We start from the raw sequence: 26,223 nt of genomic DNA on the forward strand, positions 1-26,223 counted from the left end.
TTTCCTACGTGATTCCTAGTGAAATACGTACACTCTTTATTCTGAAGTATGTATATGAAGTACTTATTCCATGGTAAGAGCATTTGTCACTGATTAAAATGTTTAAAGCAAACAAATTCATACAGATTTTGTTTAGGTATTGCTTCAAATTTTCGTAATAAAGAGGTTTTGAAAATGTGAAGTTGTTAAACGACTCTTGTAGAACAAATACATAACTACACAATATAACATCACACCCTTTCTCAGTGAAATATTAGCAATAAGCCCTACCAATACATCTACTACACACAGACCAATAGGGCCATAGAATGTTGTTAAAAAAAAACAATAAACCACTCCATATAACGGCGAACCGTTCAAAATTGGCAACATTATTCACGAAGGGCCCGAGGGAACCCGATCTTATCACATTATTTATAATAATTGGGTGAGAGGGACGAAAGGGTGGAATCTGATGCGTATCCTGCGCCCATGAGCGTTGAGAAAAAAAACGACAATTCATCACAGCCTGCCTTCAGATAGTGATGGGAAAAGGAGATTTATCGATAGTTATTTGTTATGCAGTAAGGCATTTGGAGTGTGACAATGCCTTGAAAAAAATGATGGGCGAAATAAATTGCGTTAGTCTTAATAAATATTAGTTGACACCTCCCAACACCAATGACTCTTCGAAGTTATGTGTGTATTAGACATAATTATCATTGGCTCTAACGAAAACGTCGCGGCGTCGTGAGGAAACCTTGCTTGCCTAAAATTTGTTTAATACATTTATTGAGGGCATGCAAAGTCCCCAACCCGCACTTGGCCAGTGTGGTGGACTTAAGGCCTAACCCCTCCCTCATTACGGAAGGAAACCCTTGCCCAGCGGTTGGACATGAATGGGTTAAATGTATTTATTTATTTAGGTATAGTAATAGTTTGTTTGTTGTTTATTTATATGGTTAGCTTTTTTTAATGAAATTACTAAGAACGAATGAATGAAACAGTAATGTTTACTGTTTCATAATTATATTTTCGTTGGCTGATAGACCAATTAAATCGAACAGTTAGCGTTTCTGCAAACTTTACTCTTTTTGTTTCTCACATTTTTTTTAAATTCATATTCCTTAGTTAATACATCGTAATTTTACCTTACTTTCTGCTTATATTAAAGCTGAACATCGAAAATTCCAACCAATATTGGTAATTCTGAAGGTAAATATTTTATTTGAAACTGATTATGCAATGTGTAGGATTATTCTGAAAGTTTCCAAGTATCGAAACATTACACTCATTCAAGGTTACCGATGAATGAACGAAATTGTGTGGGTCTCAATAATGTACTTGAGATTTGGGAGTTAGTTAACAATAATAGAATAGTCTTAGCAACTTGTGAAGTTATTATTTTTAGTTAAATTCCATTCTGAAGGCTCGTTCTCGAACGTTCATTCATCTTGTTGTTTCAAGAAAATTATACCTGAAGTTTCAGAAATCTGTATAGTTTAAAGTAACTTAACTTGTGATGTAATATTAATCTTAAAAATAACTTAAACTTTTTATCAGAGAAAATCATATTTATGAACTTTATTCAAAATCTAGTTTTAATTTACTATATTTTTAAGGTCTATGCTTTTTCTTTTCTCCTTATGTACATTTTTGTTTTTGTTAATATATAGAAGTCCCCAGCCCGCACTTAGCCGACGTGGTGGACTCAAGCCCTAACCACTCCCTCATTACGGGAGGAGACCATTGTCCAGTAAGACATTAATGGGTTAAATTTATTTTATTTTAATTTGTTTACCTTTATGCAAAATATTTATCTGTAAACAAGCACCAGTAATTTGCGAACATTCTCCATAAATCTATACTATCTATACTAATATTATAAAGCTGAAGAGTTTGTTTGTTTGTTTGTTTGTTTGTTTGTTTGAACGGGCTAATCTCAGGAACTACTGGTCCGATTTGAAAAATTCTTTCAGCGTTAGATAGCCCATTTATCGAGGAAGGCTTTAGGCTATATATCATCACGCTACGGTCAATAGGAGCAGAGTACGAGTAAGAAATGTTACAAAAACGGGGAAAATTTTGACCCATTCTCTCTTATCCCAACTAGCACACAAGCGCTATAACAAGCTGCACAATGGCCGGTTAAAGGATTTTTATAACGCCTTAGGCTCCTTAGTAAGAAGTATAGTAGTTCTATAAGCGGCTACAGATCTCTTGTAGCGTCAAATAGGCCCATACTGTCCAGCTTATAGCTCGACATTGGATCTACAGTGGTCGTAAATAGTAATTATAATAGTACGTAGTATAGTAGTTGTACAGGAGCGCTAAAATAAGATAAAGGTGGTATAATCGCGCTACAAGAGCTTTTTCGCAGCTTCGTGGCGCTTACCAGCTGTTGTACAGAGGTGGTTAGCGCCACGAGCGTTCGAAAAAGCTCTTGCAGCGCGATTATACCACCTTTACCTTATTTTAGCGCTACTGTGTAACGGTTATAAATGCTAACGCTCTAAATTAGTAATATGGTCGGTTTATTATGGTGTAAACTAAATATATTGTATTAAAATGAATCATCAGTGACAAATGAGGAGACATTTTATTTTTACGGATTGGATTATGAAAATAACAAGTAGTCTATCGCTTTTATTTCTTTGTGTACGTGATATGAAAGTGCGAGTGCCAGTTTGCTGTCAATATATACGTATATTATCGTCAATATTTTCATGCGCCCTCAAAATATTCAGTTTTAAATGCAAAAATTATATAGATATGTGGATTTGGAAATTGTATTTTGAACATAAATAAGACTTTGAGGGTTACAGATAGTTTAATTAGGGTTATAGGTAATAAAAAATGATTTTAATTATGTTAACGTTACCAGGCTATAGATTTATATGATCTTCAAAAGATCGTAATAACCTCAAAAAATATGTTTACCAAATGCTGTAATGGCGTCTCGATCAAGCAGCTCTCAGAGTTGGTTACATCTGCTCTAGCGGCTTAAGCTGTACAAAGGCTCTAGTGTTTTCTGTTGTAGACCTCAAGGTTCTGCAGTTGTGGCATAGGATTGCTTCAATATAATTGTTTTGGTCGCACACCAGCATTTTACTCGTACTTTTAGGGGTCAGTCGTTGAATATTAAAATAGTTTGAAAATCATTTTTTTTATATTTTTATTTATTTTATTTATTTTATTTATTTTATTTATTTTATTTATTTTATTTATTTTATTTATTTTATTTATTTTATTTATTTTATTTATTTTATTTATTTTATTTATTTTATTTATTTTATTTATTTTATTTATTTTATTTATTTTATTTATTTTATTTATTTTATTTATTTTATTTATTTTATTTATTTTATTTATTTTATTTATTTTATTTATTTTATTTATTTTATTTATTTTATTTATTTTATTTATTTTATTTATTTTATTTATTTTATTTATTTTATTTATTTTATTTATTTTATTTATTTTATTTATTTTATTTATTTTATTTATTTTATTTATTTTATTTATTTTATTTATTTTATTTATTTTATTTATTTTATTTATTTTATTTATTTTATTTATTTTATTTATTTTATTTATTTTATTTATTTTATTTATTTTATTTATTTTATTTATTTTATTTATATTTTAAAAACAGTTGACAGACTGAACCACCACTGCACCTATGTAAATATATTATGATAATAATTTTAAGCTTTAGTATAAAGGTATATTACTCGGTTATAGCGCTTTAGGTGCTTAACATAATTCTGTAATCCCCATGGCTGTAAAAATGTTTCGAATGATACCTTATACATCTATTTGCCGTACAGAAGCCATATAAATATCTGATATAACGCTCAAGGCGCTATTAAAGACCTACGCAACTCTTTTATAGATGAGTAATACACTAGCCCTAAAAAAATCTGTTATAGAACCTAAGGCATTACAAAAAGCTTATTTACGCTCTTGAGCGCTATAAGCGCAACGCATAACTCCGTTTAAACTCCTTTATCTCCTAAAGTCCCCTTATACAGTTAACGGTGTTATAGAAGATTCCATTAACTCAGTTATACTTCCCTAGGCTGTCTAGCGATGTAATTACATGCTCATATATCACTATAAGTCATTAGGTTCCTACTAAACGGCTACTGTCCCGCCTAGCTGTTAAAGGGTTTTTTAAATAGCTAGTATACAACTTATAGAGAATTGTACAGCATTTGAACGACTCTTATGCAACTATCAGGCTGTATAACGACTGTATAAGCAGCTTGTGTGCTAGTTGGGATGTGACGCAAGCGAAGTTGCGCGGGTCGGCTAGTAATATTATAAAATGAAAAGGTTTGTTTGTTAGTTAGTTTGTTTGTTTGTTTGTTTGTTTGTTTGTTTGAACGCGCTAATCTCAGGAACTACTGGTCCAATTTGAAAAATTCTTTCAGTGTTAGATAGTCCATTTAACGAGGAAGGCTATAGGCTATATAACATCACGCTACGGTCATTAAGAGCAGAGTAGCAACGAAAAATGTTACAAAAACGGGGAACATTTTGACCCATTCTCTTAGGTGACGCAAGCGAAGTTGCGTGGGTCAGCTAGTATTAAATATAAATATTCAAAGACGAAAATAGTTTAATATTGATACTCGATGACTCGATGCACTCTCGACTCAAGAGGCAAAACATAGTGAGTGTCACATCACTAGTGGTAAAGTGTGCTGTCGTCATGGCTACTTATTAGAAACGCGATATTATCTTAGAATAAGCAATTAAATTATCAAACAATTTCTATGAAGGTGTTTCATATATCTTAAACTATTTCTGTAGAGGTGTTAGAAAGTTACTAAGTTTTGGGGCTAGGTTTTTTTTTGCATAGTTAGTAATTTTATAGCAATTGGCTCGATTTTTATATGGGAATAACTTCGTAAATCGCAAAATTATAGATGCATTTGTATGATATTGTGTATGTAATTAATTATTTAGTAAATAGGTGTTAATTTGTAAAATGTAATTGTGTAATAGTATGCTAATAGAGTTAAATTTAAAAAAAATTCGTTGATAAAAGATACCAAATAAAGTTACTCTTTAAAATTTACCTATTGGTAATATCAACAAGACAAAAATGATAAAAAATGCCATTAGAAATAAAAAAAACATATTAAAGTATACAACTATGTATTTAAAAATAACAATCCAAATTAAAAATAAAAAAGTATCATAATTTTTCGGCAGTCTACTCGAAATTCAAACGTTCGCAAACAAGCGGTCAACGCTCTTATTATTGTTAAATATTGGTAATTCAATGCGACTAGTTGAAATAAAATGACCGCAGCTTTGCAAAATAAAATCATAAATATTTTTTATCCATTCTCGCCTCAAGATTTATTTTTGTATTTGTCTAAAAAGCCAACTCCCGCACTCAGAATTTCTATGGCGGGGTCTTTTACAAACATACAAACATCGGACACAAAGTACAACCAGACCCACTAATTGTGCGATCCACAATTAATTGTTCCTTGTGGAAATCGAACCCACGACTTTTCGACGTAATGTTAACGACGTGGCGACCTTAACCACTGCGCAACAGAGGCAGTCATTGACATCTGAATTTTCGTACAATAAACAAGTTAATATTATAAATCGAATGTGCCAATAAATCTTTGGATCTTAGCCTTTTGAGCCATCGACAGTCTAAAGGCTATTTTGCGTGACAGCCTTTGTGCCTCTTTCAATGTTAATATTTACATATCAAAGAGGCCGGGTTGATTGCTAGATCACTTTTGTGTAAACGATCTTATTGTTGCGAAATATTCTATAAATTTAAGGATATTTTGTTAAATTGGGGAAGATTGATGTAATTTAAAGAATATGGTAACTTGAATAGAAATAATGATGAATGGTTTTTTAAATGTTCTGCGTATTTTGTTTGACATTATCATAGCAGTGTTGTAATTTAGCGTATATAGACGTGTATATAAATGTACCTTATCTTTGTATATAGTAGTTATTGGTAAATATTCTAAGCTAAGTTAAATGTACAAGCTATAGTTGAGCATAAAATATATTTTTAAATGAAAAACCTTAAGAAGGAATTTACTCTAGAACTTAATATTTACTATAGTGTATGTATATCAGTGATAAAGATACAGCAGTAAACAAAAAAAAACAGTTCATTTTAGATCACGTGTATAGGTATAATTTAGTACCTTAGTACGGTATATTATATTCTACATCAAACTAAAACGTAATCCCTTACATTTCGCAAGTTAATTCGGTATACGAAAGTAACCATTAAAATATGAAGTGAGTACGTGTCACGGTCCCTACATACATTCATACATACATACATACATACGGCTGTCGGAGTAAATTAAAACAAGCTCTTTATATGTATACGTGAATATTATGTGTGTGTACATTAATGTGTGTGTACGTGTGTGTTTGTGACCACTGAATCTTTATGGCAGCTACTATTCAGACTAATCCTGAAAAAGTGTGTTTTTTGTTATGAAACAAAACCAGCCAAATAAATGTGCAAGTAACAAATGCAATCTGCTACTGTTAATGGCTACCGAATAATCTGTATATTGATAGCACAACAGTAAAAGCCTTTACGGTCCTGAAAAAAAAACATTATTTTCAATATTTCAGCTACATTCACAATACAGCCAGCATCACTACAAAATTAGTTATACTGTAAATCCACTAAATTGACAAAAATATACGAGTATAGCTAGATTTACAGATTCAATCAATCCCATCCTATTCTCCATACCAGTCATATAGAGACACAAACACTCGAAATTGTCAGCATTTTTACTGTCCACTGTACAATGACCGCGGGGGGATACCCGTCAGTTAATTTGGAGGGGGGTGACTTTTTCATCCCCTAGCCACTGACCGCCGCTCGCGGTAACCCTGTCACGATTAATTTACTTTTTTAAAAGCCCCAATTAATAGCCCGCATTCATGTTGTTGATTATTTATTGTTTCGGGTCTTTGGGACCCGACTAACTGATCGTGAGTTTATTAAAAAAGCTGGCTCCGTTTGAAATGGGTTATTTATTTGTAAAGTCAGGCCTTTTCTCTTTAAATGCCAGAGATATGTGTGTTTGGCAGTTGTGTTAAGTATTTGTAAGTACTATTGATTTCTAAATTTCTTTCTCTGTTTCTTGCTACGTAAAGGGATTGGATGACTGCAATATCAAAAACGGTAAGTAGATAATGATAAGTCGCCAAACTTGCCAAATTCCCGAGGACGAAACTATATATGAAATAAAATAATGTCTTGTCCTGGGTAAGCATGCAAAGAAGTATAAAATTTACTGTAAGAAATAATGGCCGTCTCGGGCCTAATTTTAATGTACAAACAAATTATACTTAGGTACTTTAATAATATTTCGTTCGATTCAAACAAAATAATATGCGTCGTGCTTATCCTGTTTTCTTGTAGCACTATGATGATAAGTTGCTTCTCTCTACAGCTGCCGCCGCCCCCACACATCGAGCTGGTGATGGCGATGCCGTACCTTCGCACCGCCTTCAAGAGACCCACCGTGAGAGTTAGACGTGAGTATTACTCTACGATGTTATTTCATATACCTTTGTATGGGTGAATATAGCTACAAACTGCTGATCAGAAGAAAAACCGTAGGCACGGTACTGGTGGTGGAGAAAAAATAACGGCGGTGTCCAGTCGTCCCATTTCAGAATACTCTCGATTTGTATGAAAGTGGCAATACTTGCGGACTTTCAAATTACCTACATATATTTTTTTTAATAACAAGAATGAAAATCTTTGCATATTTACGAAAACACATTAAGGTATATTTTAAAACTAAATGCTCTGCTTGAAACAAAAACTTTCACAATGTTCGCTCTACCTTTGTAAAAATAATATGTAACTACTTAAGTAGTACGTTTAGAATATAGTAGGTAGTGTAGGTACTATGGAAATCTCCTAAGCGGTTTAAAGCTACAAAATTGTTCAATCTTTTACCAATCTCGCCACATATAAGTATGTAAACGTACATATACATAGCGATCGTCTAGACGGTCTCAATGTAAGTTGAAACTAATATAAAGTAGTAAAATGTCGGTCCAAACGTTTTAGTTTGAAACCAGTCAGTTTAGAAAACGTTTGTACTATTTTATTATACTTTCTATATTATTATTACTAGTAAACTTTGTAGTTGAAACGAAATTTATTGAAATGTGACAGGGTTTTTTGTAAAAATACAAACTTTGACTTCACTTGAGAATGTCTTACTGAGCGTCATTGATTCAAGATTTAAGAAACCTATTTACAGCATTATTTGTGAGCATATAATTTCTCTTATTATGGGTCAAGTCTAGGTCAAAGGCCTGCCCATTACAGGCTCATGATGTTTTTCCTTAAATTTTATTATAACATCATTCGATAACATTAAGATTAAGACAGCATGTTTCAATATTTAATGTCTGTAATTTGAATTAGTTAGGTATAAGTACAGAATTTTGTTGTGGTTTCGTCACTTTTAATCAATTTTGAGTCTTTATGATAATATAAGTGATAAACACTGGAGTATAAATCAGAGCTTACACGACGTTTATATATAAGACGGTTACTATAAAATAAACTATCAATCATCACACTGAAAATGTTCACTTTAAAATGCAAAAAAACATTATTTTATAATGTTAAATACACTTTCATTCCATTACACTTCCCACCCTTTTCAAGTTCAAATAATAGTCCTCAAGTCTTACCGTTTACCTTAATTGATCTATGAAATCAATAGCTACGGCCTAGACAAAACATAGTTGTCTAAACTCATGTAAACTTCGTATATTACATCACCGGCTCAATATTAATTTGGTTGACATCGGCACGTGTAAGGGTCAAGGGAAGCTTCTACCAGTGATCAGTGCCGGCACGATAACGACTGATCCCTGTGTAATCTAGTTAATTTCTAGACTGAAATCTAGGTAGACTGGGCTATAGTTTGGTTGATATATCTACAAGGAAACTGGATTGAAGGCAAATCACAAAGTTTTTTTTTTCAGTCGTATAGTTTGTCGCAAATTACACATGAAACTAAAAATCATTCTTTACTAAAAGGGGTCAACAAAAATGAAGGCTTTATGCGAAATCTTTTTTTTCGTAACTTAGTAGTAATTGACTGTAGAATTTTTTGAAAAAATACTAAAAGAATCTAATTTTTCTACTCAGTAATTGTAGGTTGTCAAATCTTTGCGATATGACTCATATAAAGTTTACCTTAAGAAAAACATACATTTATTGCATAACTATATAGATAGGATATTACAGTTGGTGTTAACTCAATCAATCAACATAATTGGATATCAAACCAATTACATCCGAGCACAAATCTAGCATTTTCCCCATCTAGCTCAATTTTATCACAACGAACGTATTATTTAATAGACCCGCTAAAAACAAATAAACCGATCCAATGAATACATAACAGTGATGAATGATCAATTACATATTCTGTTAATTCATTACGAAATCGCTCGTTTAATTAAAAATACAGATTTATTATGGACAGCGGGTTAACTGATCGCTTTTATTCATTAACTTCAATTTTAATTATCAAGTTTTTTAATTAATTTATTGAAGATGTCCTTTGTCACAGACTAGTGGTGTTCGAGTATTGATTTTAGAGCAAATGTAGAGTTGATTATTCTTTAAAGAGTTTACAATTCGTATGATTGTTTTTTAAAGAAGACTCCCGCACGATAAATTGCTCTTGAGTCGCGGGAATGTACAAACATACAACAATGCACAGTTCATCCAGACCCGAACCCTTACTGTAAGTGACACAAACATTTGTTCCGTGTTGTAATCGAACCCACGACCGACACACTGGCGTGGCGACCGCCTTAACCACTGCGCCACGAAGACAATTTTATTAATTTTATACTTAAGTACTGTTGTATTCTTGTTCGTACCAAAATTCCGGGTATTGCTGTAAAATGCTCTGCAAATACTTAGTATTGAAATGTGTCCTTACAGAAATACCCCATTTTACCTAAAACATAATATCTAACGAAGCAATCAATCTTCAACAAAATTACCTTCAAATCAGGTTACTAGGTTAACCAGGTAAGTTGAAAACAGTACCTGTTTACGCCCTGAATATCCAGGTAACCTCATAAACTAGTGGATTCAAATAAAACAAAAAGATCAATCAAGTTCCCCCACATTACTCAATGTCCGTTAAGACGTATTAGCCTTTGGAAACGGGGAAGGAAAATTGAATTTTAATTTCCTTTAGATAAGGTTGGAAATTGATTCTTCACTCGCAGCCGGTACCGTCTGATATAAATGTAATGAATTTCAGCCGATAGGAACTCAGATAAATAGTTCCGATAAATTCGATGAGATTCTTCAAATGATTTAATTAAATTAGTTTTGGACGATTGTGTAATAGGAGTTTAATTTTGTAAGAAGTATATAAAGGAGAAAGGCAATTATCATCTTGTCTATGCGTTTGAAATTTACCTAGTGCCAAAGATGATGTAGTTTTCCGTAGGTCTTTCACATGGTTTAATCACTACAGTTTTCCTATTATCAACTAAAACATTCTCGAAACTTCGAAATGCGTGAAAATTCGTCTTCAATATAACAAACCGGCTTACTCTTAACGGCTCTTCTAAATTTACTTAACTCTTAAAAGCTTTAAGTGCTTTAAAATGTAAATTAGTTGACAATTTACTGATTTTATCTCCAAGATTGCCATAGCTAAACAAACTGGGAAGCAACAAAAGACCATGACTATAGTCCGATCATTTAATAGAGAGCCTTGTATGCAAGGTTCACAATAGACTAGACAATAGAATAGATAAAAAAAAATCGACAATCAATTACCTGCGTGCTTGTGTAGCTAACGGGGCTTTGGTTTCATACAGCTAGTTTAAGATATTCACAGAATTATTGACCCATAGCCAGTTGCGCTCATTGGTCGGTAAACGATCTGTGGGTTAATCAACCCTTGGTTGATCATTCCATAGATGGGTGACCGCATAGTGGTATTTGAGCTAGGGTCTCCGTGCTTCGGAGGGCACGTTAAAAGTCGGTCCCGGCTGTAGTCTACTGAGATAACAGTCGTTAAGTCAAGACAAAGGCCTCTCGGACGGCTTGAACAACTTTGACGCTGGGTTGACCACTAACCATACGACAAACAAACAAACATTATTTATTGTCAGCAATTGCCCAGCAGTGGGACAGTATAAGCTAACAAAAATACTAGATAATTCATCCACACCAATGCACTCTACTAGGTTTTTGGACTATAGCAATATGCGTGTATCCTTTAAGATATAACCATAATCTTCCACAATATGAAGCCTTAAGGCTCTATTTTGCGTATCAGCTTGTATTCTATTTCCGGAGATTCTCGTTTACATAATGATACTCTCGGATGGAGGACCTTATTTTCAGTGCGCGTTAAGATGCCGTCCTGTTATGAGAATATTCTACGATAGCACCCTTTCTTAACTCGTGTAGTTTGTATACCTACCGCAAATTGGGAGTCCTTTAAATAAACTAGGTTTGTTATCTGGGTGGCTCATGAAAAGTAGAAGATTATGGTGTCTCTATGTGTAGGGTTAATAAGCATGTAGTTAGAAGGGTAAACATTTAAGGTTTACTAGCTGACCCGCGCAACTTCGCTTGCGTCACATAAGAGAATCATAATTTTCCCCGTTTTTGTAACATTTTTCACTGGTACTCTGCTCGGTAGCGTGATGATATATAGCCTATAGCCTTCCTCAATAAATGGGCTATCTAACACTGAAATAATTTTTCAAATCGGACCAGTAGTTCCCGAGATTAGCGCGTTCAAACAAACAAACAAACAAACTCTTCAGCTTTATAATATTAGTATAGATAAGCATTGATATTTCAAGCATTTATTCACATGGTCAGTGTGCAAATTAGAGCCCTAGTTTACTCTCAAAATGAGAGGAGCTTTCGCAAAAATAGGGACAATTAATAAATGCATGAACTTAAACTACTAACTTATTAGTATTTAGAACAGCAGACATTAAACAGAGTTAAATATAATTGTGAGGCTTGCCGCCTCAAACAGTTTTTAGAAATGAAGCATTTACACTTAATTATATACATAATAGTGAACTATAGTTTTCAGATTTTCCTTCATTTAAAGTAGTATACATTATTTAAATATAAAGTCACAACAGTCTACCGTAGAACGGCATAAGAAATCACAAAAACACACTGAACACAATCTCACAGCCACTCCATGTCACCTTCATTCCTTAGCAAATAATTCAGTCAATACCGGCACAGTACGCGTCACGTAATATATTTCATTCGCCTCGGATAAGATTAGGCTACAATAATAATTACAAACTCCTTACACTCGCATGCCGCTCGAATATCTCCTTTGCGTGTATGTACGGGTTAATTTTATAATACCCCACAAAGGTAAATCTACGTTAAGATAATGTAGACGCTTTTTATGAAATGAGAAATTTTGATGTACATGTTATATTGTTGAATTTTTTTTTACTTTTCGTAGGTGTAGTATAATTTTAACATAAAAAATAAAGAATTAATAATTTAGAATAAAGTTGATGATTCTTGTCACTAGCTCTACCAAAATCTTTTAGTGAATCTAACTTTTAAAAATCGTGACTTCAATAGTATGTTTGGTTATTATATTTGCTATAATATACCGACGTATTTATTAGTGGAATTTGGCTCATAGTTTGCCACAAACCCAGATCCGTAGTCACCAGTAGATTTTTATAAAAAATATGTAATTGAGAATCTTTTGGAACAAAAATTTGGTTCATTCACAATTAATTTAGTGCTTGACGAGTCCTTACAGCGTAATTGTAATTGAAAAGAAAATAATTCCTAAATAGTCCCTCGGATAAGTAATAAGTTTAATCCAAATATGCCACAAAAAACCTTAGAAGATTTAATTTTAGCATACAGCGTTCCCAAACGGTATAAAATACGATTAATTACTTAGTATTTCATCCATATTCAATTTCAAAGCTCCGTATATTTGCTTTTAACTCAGATTAACGCCTTAGTTGGCTTCAAAAGTCAGTCAGTCGGCATCGTCCTTTGATCTCGAGCTTGCCAGCCTCTGATCGACACGTTTATTAAAAAGATGGCATTTACGAAATGATTAATGATATTCTAAGATTTTATTAGATTTTTATATTAATTGTACGATGATGAAGATTAGACGGTGTGTGATAAGATTTGTGTTTTAAGTCCTAAGTAAGTAAGGTTAATGGAATGATAATCTTAATCGTTTAATTTTATGACCATTCTGATCGAATAAATACTGCAGTAATAATGTAGACATAAAATATTTAAATAAACTTGAAAGCCATTTTTAACTTCCGACTAAGTATATGAAATGCAATATTACTACTACTTAAAATCTCTATCATTTAATTTCAAACACGATATCTCCGAATACCAAAAACTTATTTATTTCTTGATTCAACACCTTAATTCCCAATTTTACATACCAAAGATGAACCACTCCGTAATTTGATACCAGTAAGATAAGAAATAACAAACATTTTAAGTAGCACGTCTTGAAAAATTACATACACGATACAGCCACACACTCGATCACTCACCGTGTAATTTCACAAGAAATTTGTGTACATATAAACATAACATTTTCCTTGCTATTCTCATCAAATTACTCCGACAGTGTAAAGCTTAAATTACCTCTTTTATATTCAAATATAAATCATGATTAAGTCTTATCAAGATGAGAACTAAGGCTGCTTTTGTGGAACGTGAAACGTGGATTGTGAGTGCGCTTTAGAACTAAGGTTCAGCTTTCTTTTGTCACTTATTAGACTGTTTATTAGTTTTGTGCTAGATAAAATGGTTGTATGTTTTCAGTTAGCTCTATTTCTCAATCATTTGACTTAGTTATTACCTGAGGCAACACACTAAACTCTGATAGAACTTATGTCTGTATCAGAAATACTGATCACTTGCTCTAACAATGAAGGAAAACGTCGTGACGGAACCATGTATGCCCAAAGTTCTTTTTTACATTTTTTGAGGGCAGGTTCCCATCCCGCATTTTGCCAGCGTGGTGGACTCTAGGTCTTATCCCTCCCTTGCTATGGGTTAGGCTTGGAATCCACCACGCAGGCCAAGTGCGGATTGTCACCTTAACATTTTACATCAAAATTCTGCAGTTAATTACAAATTATATGCTCAAATATCCGCCTACATAAATGTGCCTTTAGGGTTATCAAAAATATATGTAAATGCGTCTTAGCTCGTGTCAGCACTCGGTGTTTAATCCTCGGGAATCTCTGCATAAATTTGTTTTAACGCGGGGACAATCGGAGAAGTAATCCATATTCATTCGTTGTGCTGTTAATATTATAGCTAATGCTGTTGGAGAAGGGTTTGAACCATTGATTACATTATCACGGTTGAAATGTAGACGGGTTTTGGTTGTTGGTATAGTCAGTTGCTTTTGTGAATTGATCTTGGTTTTTTATTCTGGTGATATACCAGCTATTAAATTTGAATTGGTTTCCTTACTTCTGGTTTTAATACCTTAGTTGTTGCAAATAATAAAATATATCGTATGAGTTTAAATTTAGTTTTAAACGAACTTTATATAAAATGTATAAGTTTTAGTTTAATTGGGCACCAAAATAATGATTCAAACAACTTTCTTGTCGATCTGCTATGATAAGTAATTGTAAATGAAAGTTTTAAAAACACAATTATTATAGAAAAGAACAACATTTTTATAAGCTCCAACTTTACCTGTTTACCACTCTACCTTTACGTGTCACTTTTGTAAAACCCTCTTCAAAAGACGTTTAACATAACATATTCAATTTTAAACCTAACCAAAGTAATCCCATCTTTTTATATAGATCAAGTCACGTATAAGACCCCTAACAAATACTTATTACGGTCTTCATAAATTGCACCAACATCTGACAATAATGGTAGCCACATCAGAACGAAATGGCGGCCAGAGAATACCCTCGAGTGCAATTAAATAACCGAAACGATGGTTTAACTGAATAAATGTTGGTGTTATCTTAAGATGTTATTGTTGGGTTAATATAATGTTGATTGAGATCGCTTTACTGTGAAATATGTTTAGAATTAGAGATCTAACACTAACGACGATATTCGGTGATGAAATAATCACTAGTAAGTGTGAAAAAAACGGTAGAGCACAATATTGTACATGAAGTTCTCATGAAAATCAATCTTATTTCTTTATGGAAAGAATACCAATGGTCGTAATCGACAATAACGATTTTCATCAAAAATCTAGCTACACTTGTTGCAACACATGAATTATCAGCTAGCTTCTCAAGATTATAGTGTTATTTAAGATAGCCCAGCCTAGCAAAAAGAGCTTTACAATGTCAAATAATAGTTCAACAATCAATAAATTTATAAACTTCATCCCTAGATTCACAACAAATACAACATAGTTACGTTAAACTACAATCTCGCTACTGAAAAACTGAAAGCCTTCAACAAAAAGCCTGTAAACAACGTGTCGTAGTCACTACAAACTAATACAAGCTTGTTGAATGCAGTCAATACTGGCAGTAGCTAAACCATAAAGTGAACAGTACCGCGATTCTCTACGATTGGAACCATCGAGTATCGAGAGTTGACATATTAGGTCGGAGAAAAAGTCTTTTCGCTTTATAGTATGTATGAACTTCTAATAAAATCTTTTCTCTACACAAAAAAGCTCGATATTTGGGTACCTCACGAGCTCACTGAAAGAAACTTAATGAACTGTGTACTCATTTGTGATTCTTGAATCCAAAGAGATTTTATTATAAGTTCATACATACTTTAATGCGAAAAGACTTTTTCCCCGATCTAATATGAAATGTACTGCAGAAATGGTTTCTACGACGTCCGCTAGAGGCGCTGATCAGATTTTCATACATTTTGACAGCTGGCCGTTTGTCGATACTCGATAGTAGTAAAAATCTACTGAATGCAGTCAATACCACTGGCAGTACTAAACCATAGTGAAGTGAACAAGCTCAGTTGGCAATGTTACAAATGTACGCGCCAGTCGTGCCAAAGGCTTCATATTGACATACATACGAGTGCTATGTCGATTGTACATTATTGACATGGTTTTTAGTTTGCTTTGTTTTCACTCAGTTACATTTTATGCAGTATTGTTGCGTGCCGTTTTTTTCTTCGTTTTTCCAAACAAATAACTCTATTTAAATTAAGCCAATTGATTGCAAATAATAGATTTTCTATCCTTGTTCCAAGTTTTATCAGACGGTTTTTATAATTAAATAATGTTTAAGTAGGTAAATATTAGACATCGTTTCTATTTACTAAATGTGATATTTTTGACGAGTTAAACAGTGATCTATGATTTTATATGATAATGATTTCATAGTTTCACTAGTCACACAACACTACTGATAAAATAAAATGTCATTCTGTTTCCAATGATCCGTTATTGAATCTTATTGATATTTAATTGATAAAAGAGTAATTTCTACCTAAAACACACAACATTTACATTTGCGTTACGAATATGGTAAACGTAAGTTGAATTACTTACTTACATAACACAAGGTAACTCCAATATCAATCCATGCTGTATCCTTCAGTTGCATACAGTTGCAAGGATAACGGCTACAATATAAGCAACCTTCGCCAGCACAGTTTATTTTAACGGTCAAACATTGCAATAAACAGGCACAATGGCCAGCCTTGCCTCCACTTCTTATTGCTAACCTTAGAAACAAGTAAATAAAAATGTGAGAATATTTTCTTCTCCTTGCACTTTTGAAAATCTTTCCTTGTATTGCAAGGCCTTTTCTGTAACAAATCAAAGACACAATTTTCGTGAATGTAGATTGTAGATGCTCCTGAAATATCTTATCGCAGTTATAAGTTTGTCACTACATTATACCTGTGTTTTTCTCGTATATTTATTTATAAATTCTAAATATGTTGTAGGGTTTCATCTATTAGGGTATTATCTACAACAATACTTGGTTTACAGGGTAAAATAAACATGTATTTATTCATAAAACTGCGCCGTTTACCCGTACGGGTAGGCAGAGACAAAACTGAACTGAACTGCCATCCGCTATCTCTACAAAATTATTTTAATTCATTACATTTATTTATTTATTCTCATACATAGGTAGTAGGTATAGTTACTAGGTAGGTACATAATTTATCAACTTTAAAAAGCTTCACACCCAAACGGCTTCTCTTTTCAATGACATTCTTTCGAGGAAAACCTTTTAGGATTTTTAAAATGAAAACAAAAAAGTTTCGTCCTTAACTCGGCCCAAAGGCTCTGTGGGCCGAAGTTTGCGAAGTTGTAATGCGTAATCCTTGTCGTTTGGGACCAAACAATGGCGTACCTACTATGTATGGAAAAGCCGATATTACGAAGGGCCATAAAGCCTTGTATGAAATGAGCAGTTTGGAGCATAAAATACGATGTTATTCGACTTTGTTGTGCAGAGGTGATTATTGAAACCCGACCTCGGATAATATGGTGGATTATATAATCCAACCTGTATAGAGCTAGTTTTCTATGATTTTCTTTAGCGTTTTCACGAATGACGCGAGTAACGTTTCAATTACTGACTTCCAATTGATATATGATTTTTGATTTCTCGGAATACAAAGAATGCTGTGATTGTCGAGACTCTAGAACAATGAACCTTCGTACTTAAACTATGTACACGCGAATTGCTTTTTGTTTGGATCGTTGGTAGTTTATCCTACTGTTAAGCAGCCTTCTGCAAAAAAAATAAACCAGTTGGCAGTCTCTTCTCTTTAGTATGGATATAATACCTAATAAATTTTCTGCCTCGTGCAACTCGTGCTATTAAATAAGGCCGTAATGTAATACCTAGTTATAATGGAATTAATGTACTAAAACATTTCGTTGCGGAAATTGTAAAGTTCTAGGTCAATAGAACTAACTTTGTGTTAAACTAACGGCACGTGGACAGGAGACAAATACTAGACGGCTACGAAACTGACGGCTGCTTTAATACTTTTATACAGATTTTAAATACTTTAATACTGTTTGATTTCTGTCCAAATTCCACCAGTTAGGGTAACCAAAACTTGCCTGGAATGGAAAACTTTTGTATAATTTGGAAATGTTCAAAAACTTTCGGTGAATTGAAAAATTTGTTAGCTTGTAAAATAAGATATCGAGAGAGGTTCCCTTGCATTTATTGCCAAATTATATATTGCATAACCTACTTTTTAGGTGGTTTTTATCATTAAAGCTACTTAATAGTTAGCTATTTTAATCTCTACATTACCAAAATATACTGATACTGAAGAAAAATGGGCCGATTCCAAAGTAAAATAGGATGTATATAAAAAATCGGCGCCAGAATGTTCCCGAACGCGTACTTAATACTATAGACAATCCATCATGGCCGCCACACGTGCTGTCAGTGTTCCCGCCAAAACAACAGCCGACAAGCCACTTCATTAATTAAGTCAAGTGTTACACGATTAATAACAGGCCGTAGCAGGCGGGAGCACTGTCGAGTCTGTCGGCTCGGTGAAGCGCCTCGCGAACTAATGCGAACATGTGGTGTATCTCATTATTGCTATTAGTTTTTGAAAGGCGTTTCGAGATGAATTTTGTAGTTGATGCAGTTTTATGACTTTTTAGCGTCTGGAATGGAATGTTTTATGAAGCTACTTGTATCTAATTATTTTTTCAAATTCCTTATGCATAAGTTTTGCAATCCAGTTCTTAAGCCCTTATGTGTAAAACCAGATTTAGCTTCTGGGTACGCCTTTTTTTAAATTAAATTTATACTTCAGAACTCCTTGTTTACGTTTACATGCTGTAAAATAAAAGGAAAATAAATAATGATATCCATACTGCGCCGATAGCCCTGAGCTGTTTAATTGCTACTTAGTATTTAACAAAGACGAACCTCAAAGTGGCTACAAAAAGACATAGAAAATGGAGAAACTAAGGTGATATATAATGAAAACAAGTAACAACACTAGCGATGAAAAAAAATCACCACATTTTCTTTATCTACTACACATTTTCACCTACTATATACCACACCACCCTTGGTTTCAGCAGCAACCTCCTCAGAGATGTACAACCGCAACGCTCGCAGTGCAGTCGGCGCACTGGACGGTCGCGGCCTGGTGGCGGTGATCAAGCGCCAGGTCCCGCTCGCCGGACAGTTGGACCACCAGCTCGCTTGGGGACAAGGCTGGGGGTGGGTCACGCTGCCTAATGGCGTGTGGAGTGGACGTGAGTATTCATTTATTCCATGTATAGAGTAAAAGTAAAATGTACTTACTTGGCGTTTATGAGAAGCAGTAAAACTTAAGTAAGCAAAATAATTTGAAACCTTTGAGTAAACTGGCAAAATCTTTCGATTGAAACTTTGTTTGAAATGTTTTGTAACTAGTTCTTTTTTAAATTGAATTATTTTCCGGTACGCGTATTATAAGACATAATTAAACTCTCATTTTCAACACCAGCGAAATATTTAAAAGAATACTACAAGATAATATGGTATATTTAAAGATTATGTCCTAAATTTCACAGTCTATAGTTCAATAATTTAAATGCATGAACGACTATTCATCGTCGTAGTTATATAAAAAAATATTCAATGAGTTACTTTTTTAAAACAAATGACTAATAGATTCACCACACCTGTCAGGTGTTTCACTGTTTAGTCTTTTAATTGAGTATTCATCCATTATACTTAATTATTATTAAATATTTAATCATTATCTTATACTAACACAACTTACTCAAACATATTATCCATTCTAAGTAAACTGTCTTAGTGATAAATTAATCATAACTTAAGTTATTATTTTAAAGAAATTGTCAGTCTTGCTTTCGCTTGGTTGTAGTTGTGACCTAAGACATTTTGACCTTTCTATTGTCGTACCGTCATTTGCGTACTTTTACTTGAGTCTTTTGAGGAAAATCTGTCTGGTTATTTATTAAGAAATAACATTTTAGCAGCAACTTCTATTCTAATAAGATAATGTAAATTATTTTGTGAAAAATAGAATCCTTCTCTTTTTAGAGTCTTTAGAACTGTCAAATTAGATATTTTTCCAATTCTTTACTAAGCTGTAAAATACAAGTGTAGACTTAAAAATTACTCTCCATTACGTAATATTCAGCAAATTTTCTACTCATAAAACTTACAGCTAATTACAGCTATAAGCTTAATTAGAAGAAAATTTGCTATACGTCATAACAAATTAATTGTTAACGCCGGTGTCATCACAATACCTGTTATTTTCCAGGACTCACCTGGTCCCAAGAAGGCGAAGACTTCGCGCTCCACGCGATGCCCATCATGCACCACACCAACGTCTCTCAAGCCTGCTCCATGCTCGACGGAGTCACGGCATACGAGGCATCCGCTTACGAACAAGCCTTGGCGGAGTACGACGACACGGCCACCACCTCTGATGATTGGGACTTCGGAGTAGACTGCGGGGACTTCATGATGTAAAACTTCGAAATTAAATACCATATGGGGACTCCGAAAACTGTTTTCAAAATGCTGCTTGAAGTAATGTGTGATAAAAGATGTTGCTGATTGGTTTTGATTCAGTTTTTGGATCCCTATGGAAGACGGATTCTGCATCTAAGAACTCTTGGCTACTGTTTTGTGATGGTACAGACAATATGTCATTGTGTCCTCGCAAAATCGTATGGAGTCTTTCATGCAGAAGTCTGTCAAAGGAAGATAATGCAAATATCTTTGATGTTTTCTGGAATTGATAGTGTGGTTGTATTTTGCTTGATGCAAAACTATCGTAGAAGTTTGGTAGACATTTACGAGTTTTTAAAGGTGAAATGGACAAGGTTTGAGGCAAAGGTGCGGTCCAAATATTTGCATTATGTTTCGAAAAAGCAATTACTCATGTACTCTACACCAAAGTTAACTGTTCAAATAAATGTATGTACATTTAAAAATGCACTGTACTCACATTGCCAAATACTTATTATAAATGTGCTGGTCACAAAAAATGATGTGCCAATTGTGGAAAATTCGTAAAAGTTTTGTGTAAAAACCATCTTATGAATTTTGTATCACACAGATATTGAAATCAAGTTCTCAAATTCGTCAAATCTGGATGTTTTTCTAATCTATCTGATGTTATAGAAAAAGTACTAAAGTAATTGCGAATGCCCAATCGTCTGAATAGAACGCTGGCTCAACAAAAGTTCACTTCTGCAAAGTGGATTTGCGCGAACAATGAAAAAGTCAATGCATCAATTTTGAGTTTGCAAGTTTAAAAGGGCGTGGTTTTAAGCTGGGTCTAGATTCGGATCTCAGTTCTAGCAATTAATTTTGCTAGAACATTGGGCTCAAGATTCGAATCTTTTCTAGGTGTGTTGTTCGAGTGAGAATTATATTCTCCAAGTGACGGATTTCTGATCTCATTAAAACTGGCTAGTGATAATGCCTTTATGGAAGGCTTTTAATATTTTCTGGGCATTCGTAATTATAGCTATACATTAAATAGTCGTATGCATGCTCTCTAGTGGTACTGCATGTTGTCATAGAAATGATGTGTGTAGCCATGAAGTTCTATAGTTTTCTCTTCGAATTCGGCCTATCAATTCAGCCTAGGATGTTCGACGTAGGATTAGCACGAACCTCCACCTCACCGAGCGATCATTTAGGCACAATATTATTTCAAATTTGATACTGTCTGTAACTTACAACCTTTGATAAACTGTAATGTTGTTTGTTTTACAATCCATTTCTATTTTCGTATACATTGCGCATTTTGAGATTGTATAAACGCTGTTAACAGAACATTTGGAGGAGACTATTTTTAAAAATTTCGAGAAAAAGTAACTTGAAGAATAAAGTTTTCGAATGTTTTACGTGACACCGTCTCAGACCAGGGTATTAATTCTGCTTTTATTCACAACAAAACTTTTCGTATTCTTACTGGATAACACGTCGCACAAACTGAGAGTTACTTGTAAAACATTGATTTTAGGGTAAGTATTACTCGCTTGTCTCCCTATGACACCAATGACGGTTGGAGGAATCATATTTACTCACTAATTCGTGGATCGTTTTAGTATAAGTTGATGTTAGTATTAGTAAATGTGGTCGGTAGAAACAATACCTAACTGAACGAAGTATTATGTAAATAAAGGTCTTTTGAAAACCTTCCTTAATGAGATTGACAAGCCAACAGAATCTGGCATGGAATTACGCTCTTAAGCTTGGCTATTCAGTTATAGTTGCAGTTTTATTCTGCGGTTTGTGTATGAGGTTAAGAAATTCCTCAGAGACTTCCGAAGACCAAAGCCATCTAAAGACTAAGTCTTAAACAATACGAAAAATGACTACAAAATCAGGCCTGTTGTTTTCAAAGGAACTTTATATGTTACCATATTGTCGGCATAGTTGGGTGTATGTGGTATATTAGTACAATTATTTAATAAATACCTAGTCGCTAAAATCTTCCGACCTACCCAAAGACTGCCTAACGTTATATTACCTAATACCTGTGTCGTGTGTTACCCTAGGCATGGTACGCGATTTGTTCCCTCGCCCCGCGAAGCTACATTGCAAGATTTTTTTACTATTTACTGCCAAATATAAATAATAACTGTTACATTGCTAAGACACTAAATAAATGCGGGTTATTTTGTAACCCCAGATGCTAAGGCAATTGAAGATCATACGGGAGGTTGAAATTTTAAACGTGTCGTCGCTTTTTCAGCTTCTAATCTGTCTCGAATTAATGCGTGAGTTGTAAAGACGACTTGGTGACCGATCCATTTATCGATATCATTACGGTGGCTTGATTCTCTACCACTATCGACTATCGACAACCAGCCAGCTATCGAAAAACGTTGTATGACAATCTGAGCAGCGCCTCTAGCGGGCGTCGAAGGAACTATTCTGGCAGTACATTTTAAATGTCAACCTTTTGATAATCGGCAGTGCCGACTGTAAAGAATCGTGCTACTGTAAGAAACGTTTAAGTTCATCATCGTACCGTAAGCCAACGCACAAACGTTGGCTAAGGATACGAAAAAATACAACATCTATCCACCACCAGTTTCCGTTTAATTCTTATTTACAAAGAATTACAAGCAAAATATCATTCAAGATCTGTCCTTTATTAAACATCTGACAAAAGCAAGGACTTTTCAAAGATTTACAACCTCCCGTTTATAAATTACGGTATGCTAATAACACCAATTTATATAAGAATTGTTAGCACAAACAATTGTCATAACAATATGAAGATAAAGATTTGGTGGGGTTTATTTACCCGTAGCGTAAAATGCGTGAAGATTCTAAATAACTCTGACAAGAGTGTTAAGATTTATCATTATTTTAACTTTCATTAAGAACTGTAACTGCTTTGTCAACAGTGATATAAGAACATTAAAAAAGCTACTTAGTTGAAACCGGCGTAGTGATTGAAATGAGACGCAAGGACGAGAGATATGCTTTACCGAGTGTGCAGTTTCAAAAAGACACATGGGTTATACGGTTGTAATGGGAAAAGTGCCCTTTTTAAATTGCATGTTCATTCATACGATTATGTGATGCGCATACTAAGGTTCTAGTTTCAATATTAGATCTTTAAATAGGTCGATAAGTATGTTTGGTAACTAGACAACATCTGCTAATTGGAAGAAAATAGTAACTGAGAAAAAATCTGATCTATCAAATGATATTGGGATCGCGAAGGTATCATTGTTTACAAAGCAGTTTTATAAAACCTCTATAATTTATGGTCTTGCAATGTAGCAATAGATGTCGTAGCAAATTATTGTATTATACGAACGTAATTTAGTATTAATTAGAAATTAATGAGAGAAAAAATAGTCACCGCAGTTTATTTAAAATTAAATTGTATTTGCAAAACTTTTAAATGTATTGATTTAATTTTGTATTTAAATAATAAACAATGACATTCGTTTTCTTTACGATACAGTTTAAAAACGCCACAGTTTTTTTTTTATTGCTAAAAGCATTTTCATTGAAATAACTATTTTAAATAGTTTATTTTTTATTAAAGTTTATCTTATTCTAAAATAAGAAATATATATTTTTACTAACTACACGATTTCACTGTTGTTCATTTTATAAATTGAATATCACTTTGCACTTAATTTAAAACACTTAGATTAATTTTACAAATTATTATCGTTAAGTAAACAATATTTTTGTGTCAGTAAATATAATTCGCAATCCCGGGTTATTCGTTCAATCCAGGACTTATGTCCGTAGGAGAAAGAAAGAGCAACGAACGCCTCCTGCTACAAATTATACAATCGTTTTTGGTTAGATACTCAATGTGTCTTGCCAAACGTCAAAAAATCAATCATTAACTTTTCATACTGGTAGAGCCTTTTGAGAAGAACTAGCAAGAAAATCAAGGCCACTCTTTCAATCGCAAATACGGAGCTACTTTACTAACAATCTCAAAAGATATACTAGGCCAAAGAATCAAGTATATAATGTATTACTCGGGGTTGCGAATTATAAATAATTAATTAATAATATAGTCAGCAATAACATCACAGATGTGTAGATGATAATTATGAGATATTTTTGTATGAGAAGCTTGCATGTTTATTTTAATATTAATGATCTAAATGTGTTCCGTCATTGTAGTATGTTGTATTACATTCGTTTGAACGCTTGTTCACTAACACGAGTGGGAAATTGTCTGTACAAATAAAAAACAACTTTAAAAATATACCCTCTAAGAGCCTGAATCCTAGAATGAGAGTTACATAAAACTACAAGTGTTGACGCTGTCTTAGATCTTGCATACGTTTTCCTAACTGAACTTGAGGAAAGAATACTAAACAGTCGTTCAGAAGGACACTCTCCTAAAAGTAAGGAGTTAATACCTTGCGTATTGCCAAAATGCCAAGATATCCTAGCTTAGACTACATACCAAAATCATATGGTACCATGTTCAAAATAAAGTTATAAGAGCTATAAATGTATTCTATAATATGAAATGTACGAACCAATCAAATGACTGATGACCACAAATCAGTGCTCTACCAACAAATCACGTAAAATGACCGTTAAAAACGACAATTGGTCTCAATTGATACCGTTTAATACTTGTGCAGACAATTGCCATCAATATTGTTTAAAACATCACTGGTATTATTTACGACAAAGTTGTAAAATAAGATATATGGTTGAAATAACAGCCTCTAGCACCTACTAGCTAATATTGGTCTTATAAAAAGCAAGATATATCACACAAAAAGCGTTAATAAATGAGCTTTATAGTGCCAAATTCAGCTATTTACATAACACCATTTGATGCCAAAAGCTTACCAACATTGATTTAGTGATCAAAATGGTCTTTATAATTGCTTTTAAGCAGACTTAAAAAGGGCTTACGAAGAACTTTGGTGGCTCTGGAAGGCTATGTCTTTGGATGATAGTTGCTGTAACAGATCCAGACCTTAACCTCCTTTTTAAATCTCTTTAAAAAAGCAGAAATACCTCCAAACACAGTAGCGCCGACTGGCGTAAATTTAAAACAGTTTAAAATTGACACTGTTGACGTAATAATACCAGTGTTGCCTCATCACAAAAAGCTGACGTAGCAGCGCAGTGTCGCTATAAAACGGACAAATAAGTATATTTGGAATTTCGAACGATAGTGCGTAGCTAGCTCGACGTCGTGTGTTGTATGACTTGAATAGTGACGTTCAATCACAGATTATGAATGTTTGTATGTAATTTTTGTAAAATAAACGCCGAAAGGTGTGTGATGTGTTTTATTTCTGTTTATTTTATTATACACCCCTATTCTTTACGGCTTTAAATTAAAGACTGGTGCCAATGATATGGTGTTTTAAAGATGTTACGGACTACGACAACCTCCTTGGTTAAAATGTCCCCTACTAAGCTAGGCCCGCCCTAACTACCTTATAACTTCCATAGTTATTCTGAATGACTATGAAGGAGCATGAGAAGCTCGTGGTTAAGTAACATCAGCCGCACGGATCGATCTCTAGGGTTAAGCCACGCTACGATGTTGATCTGTGGATGGGTGACCATATTATACATCCCGTTTTAATGGAATAAAAATTTAAAGACAGTAAGTATAGTATACAATACATAAAATCACATTTTGTCTTACAAAGTGGAATGTGTAAGTATAGTATTCATTGAGTGTAAGTTCACTTAATTTTA

The 26,223-nt window shown here is 33.6% G+C and overlaps 1 protein-coding gene across 1 annotated transcript in view; it reads left to right on the forward strand.

Moving 5' to 3' along the window:
* The window catches only part of LOC142981132 (uncharacterized), a 96,047-nt gene extending 70,265 nt beyond the window's left edge, over positions 1 to 25,782 (forward strand). Inside the window, exons 6-9 of the mRNA XM_076126821.1 lie at positions 7,156 to 7,183; positions 7,455 to 7,539; positions 19,104 to 19,280; positions 20,303 to 25,782. Of these exons, the coding sequence (XP_075982936.1) occupies positions 7,156 to 7,183; positions 7,455 to 7,539; positions 19,104 to 19,280; positions 20,303 to 20,514 (502 nt within the window). The 3' untranslated portion in view covers positions 20,515 to 25,782. The remainder of the gene's footprint in view (positions 1 to 7,155; positions 7,184 to 7,454; positions 7,540 to 19,103; positions 19,281 to 20,302) is intronic.
* Positions 25,783 to 26,223: the final 441 nt, after the last annotated feature.

This window comes from Anticarsia gemmatalis, chromosome 19, assembly GCF_050436995.1.
Source record: "Anticarsia gemmatalis isolate Benzon Research Colony breed Stoneville strain chromosome 19, ilAntGemm2 primary, whole genome shotgun sequence".
NCBI lineage: Eukaryota > Metazoa > Arthropoda > Insecta > Lepidoptera > Erebidae > Anticarsia > Anticarsia gemmatalis.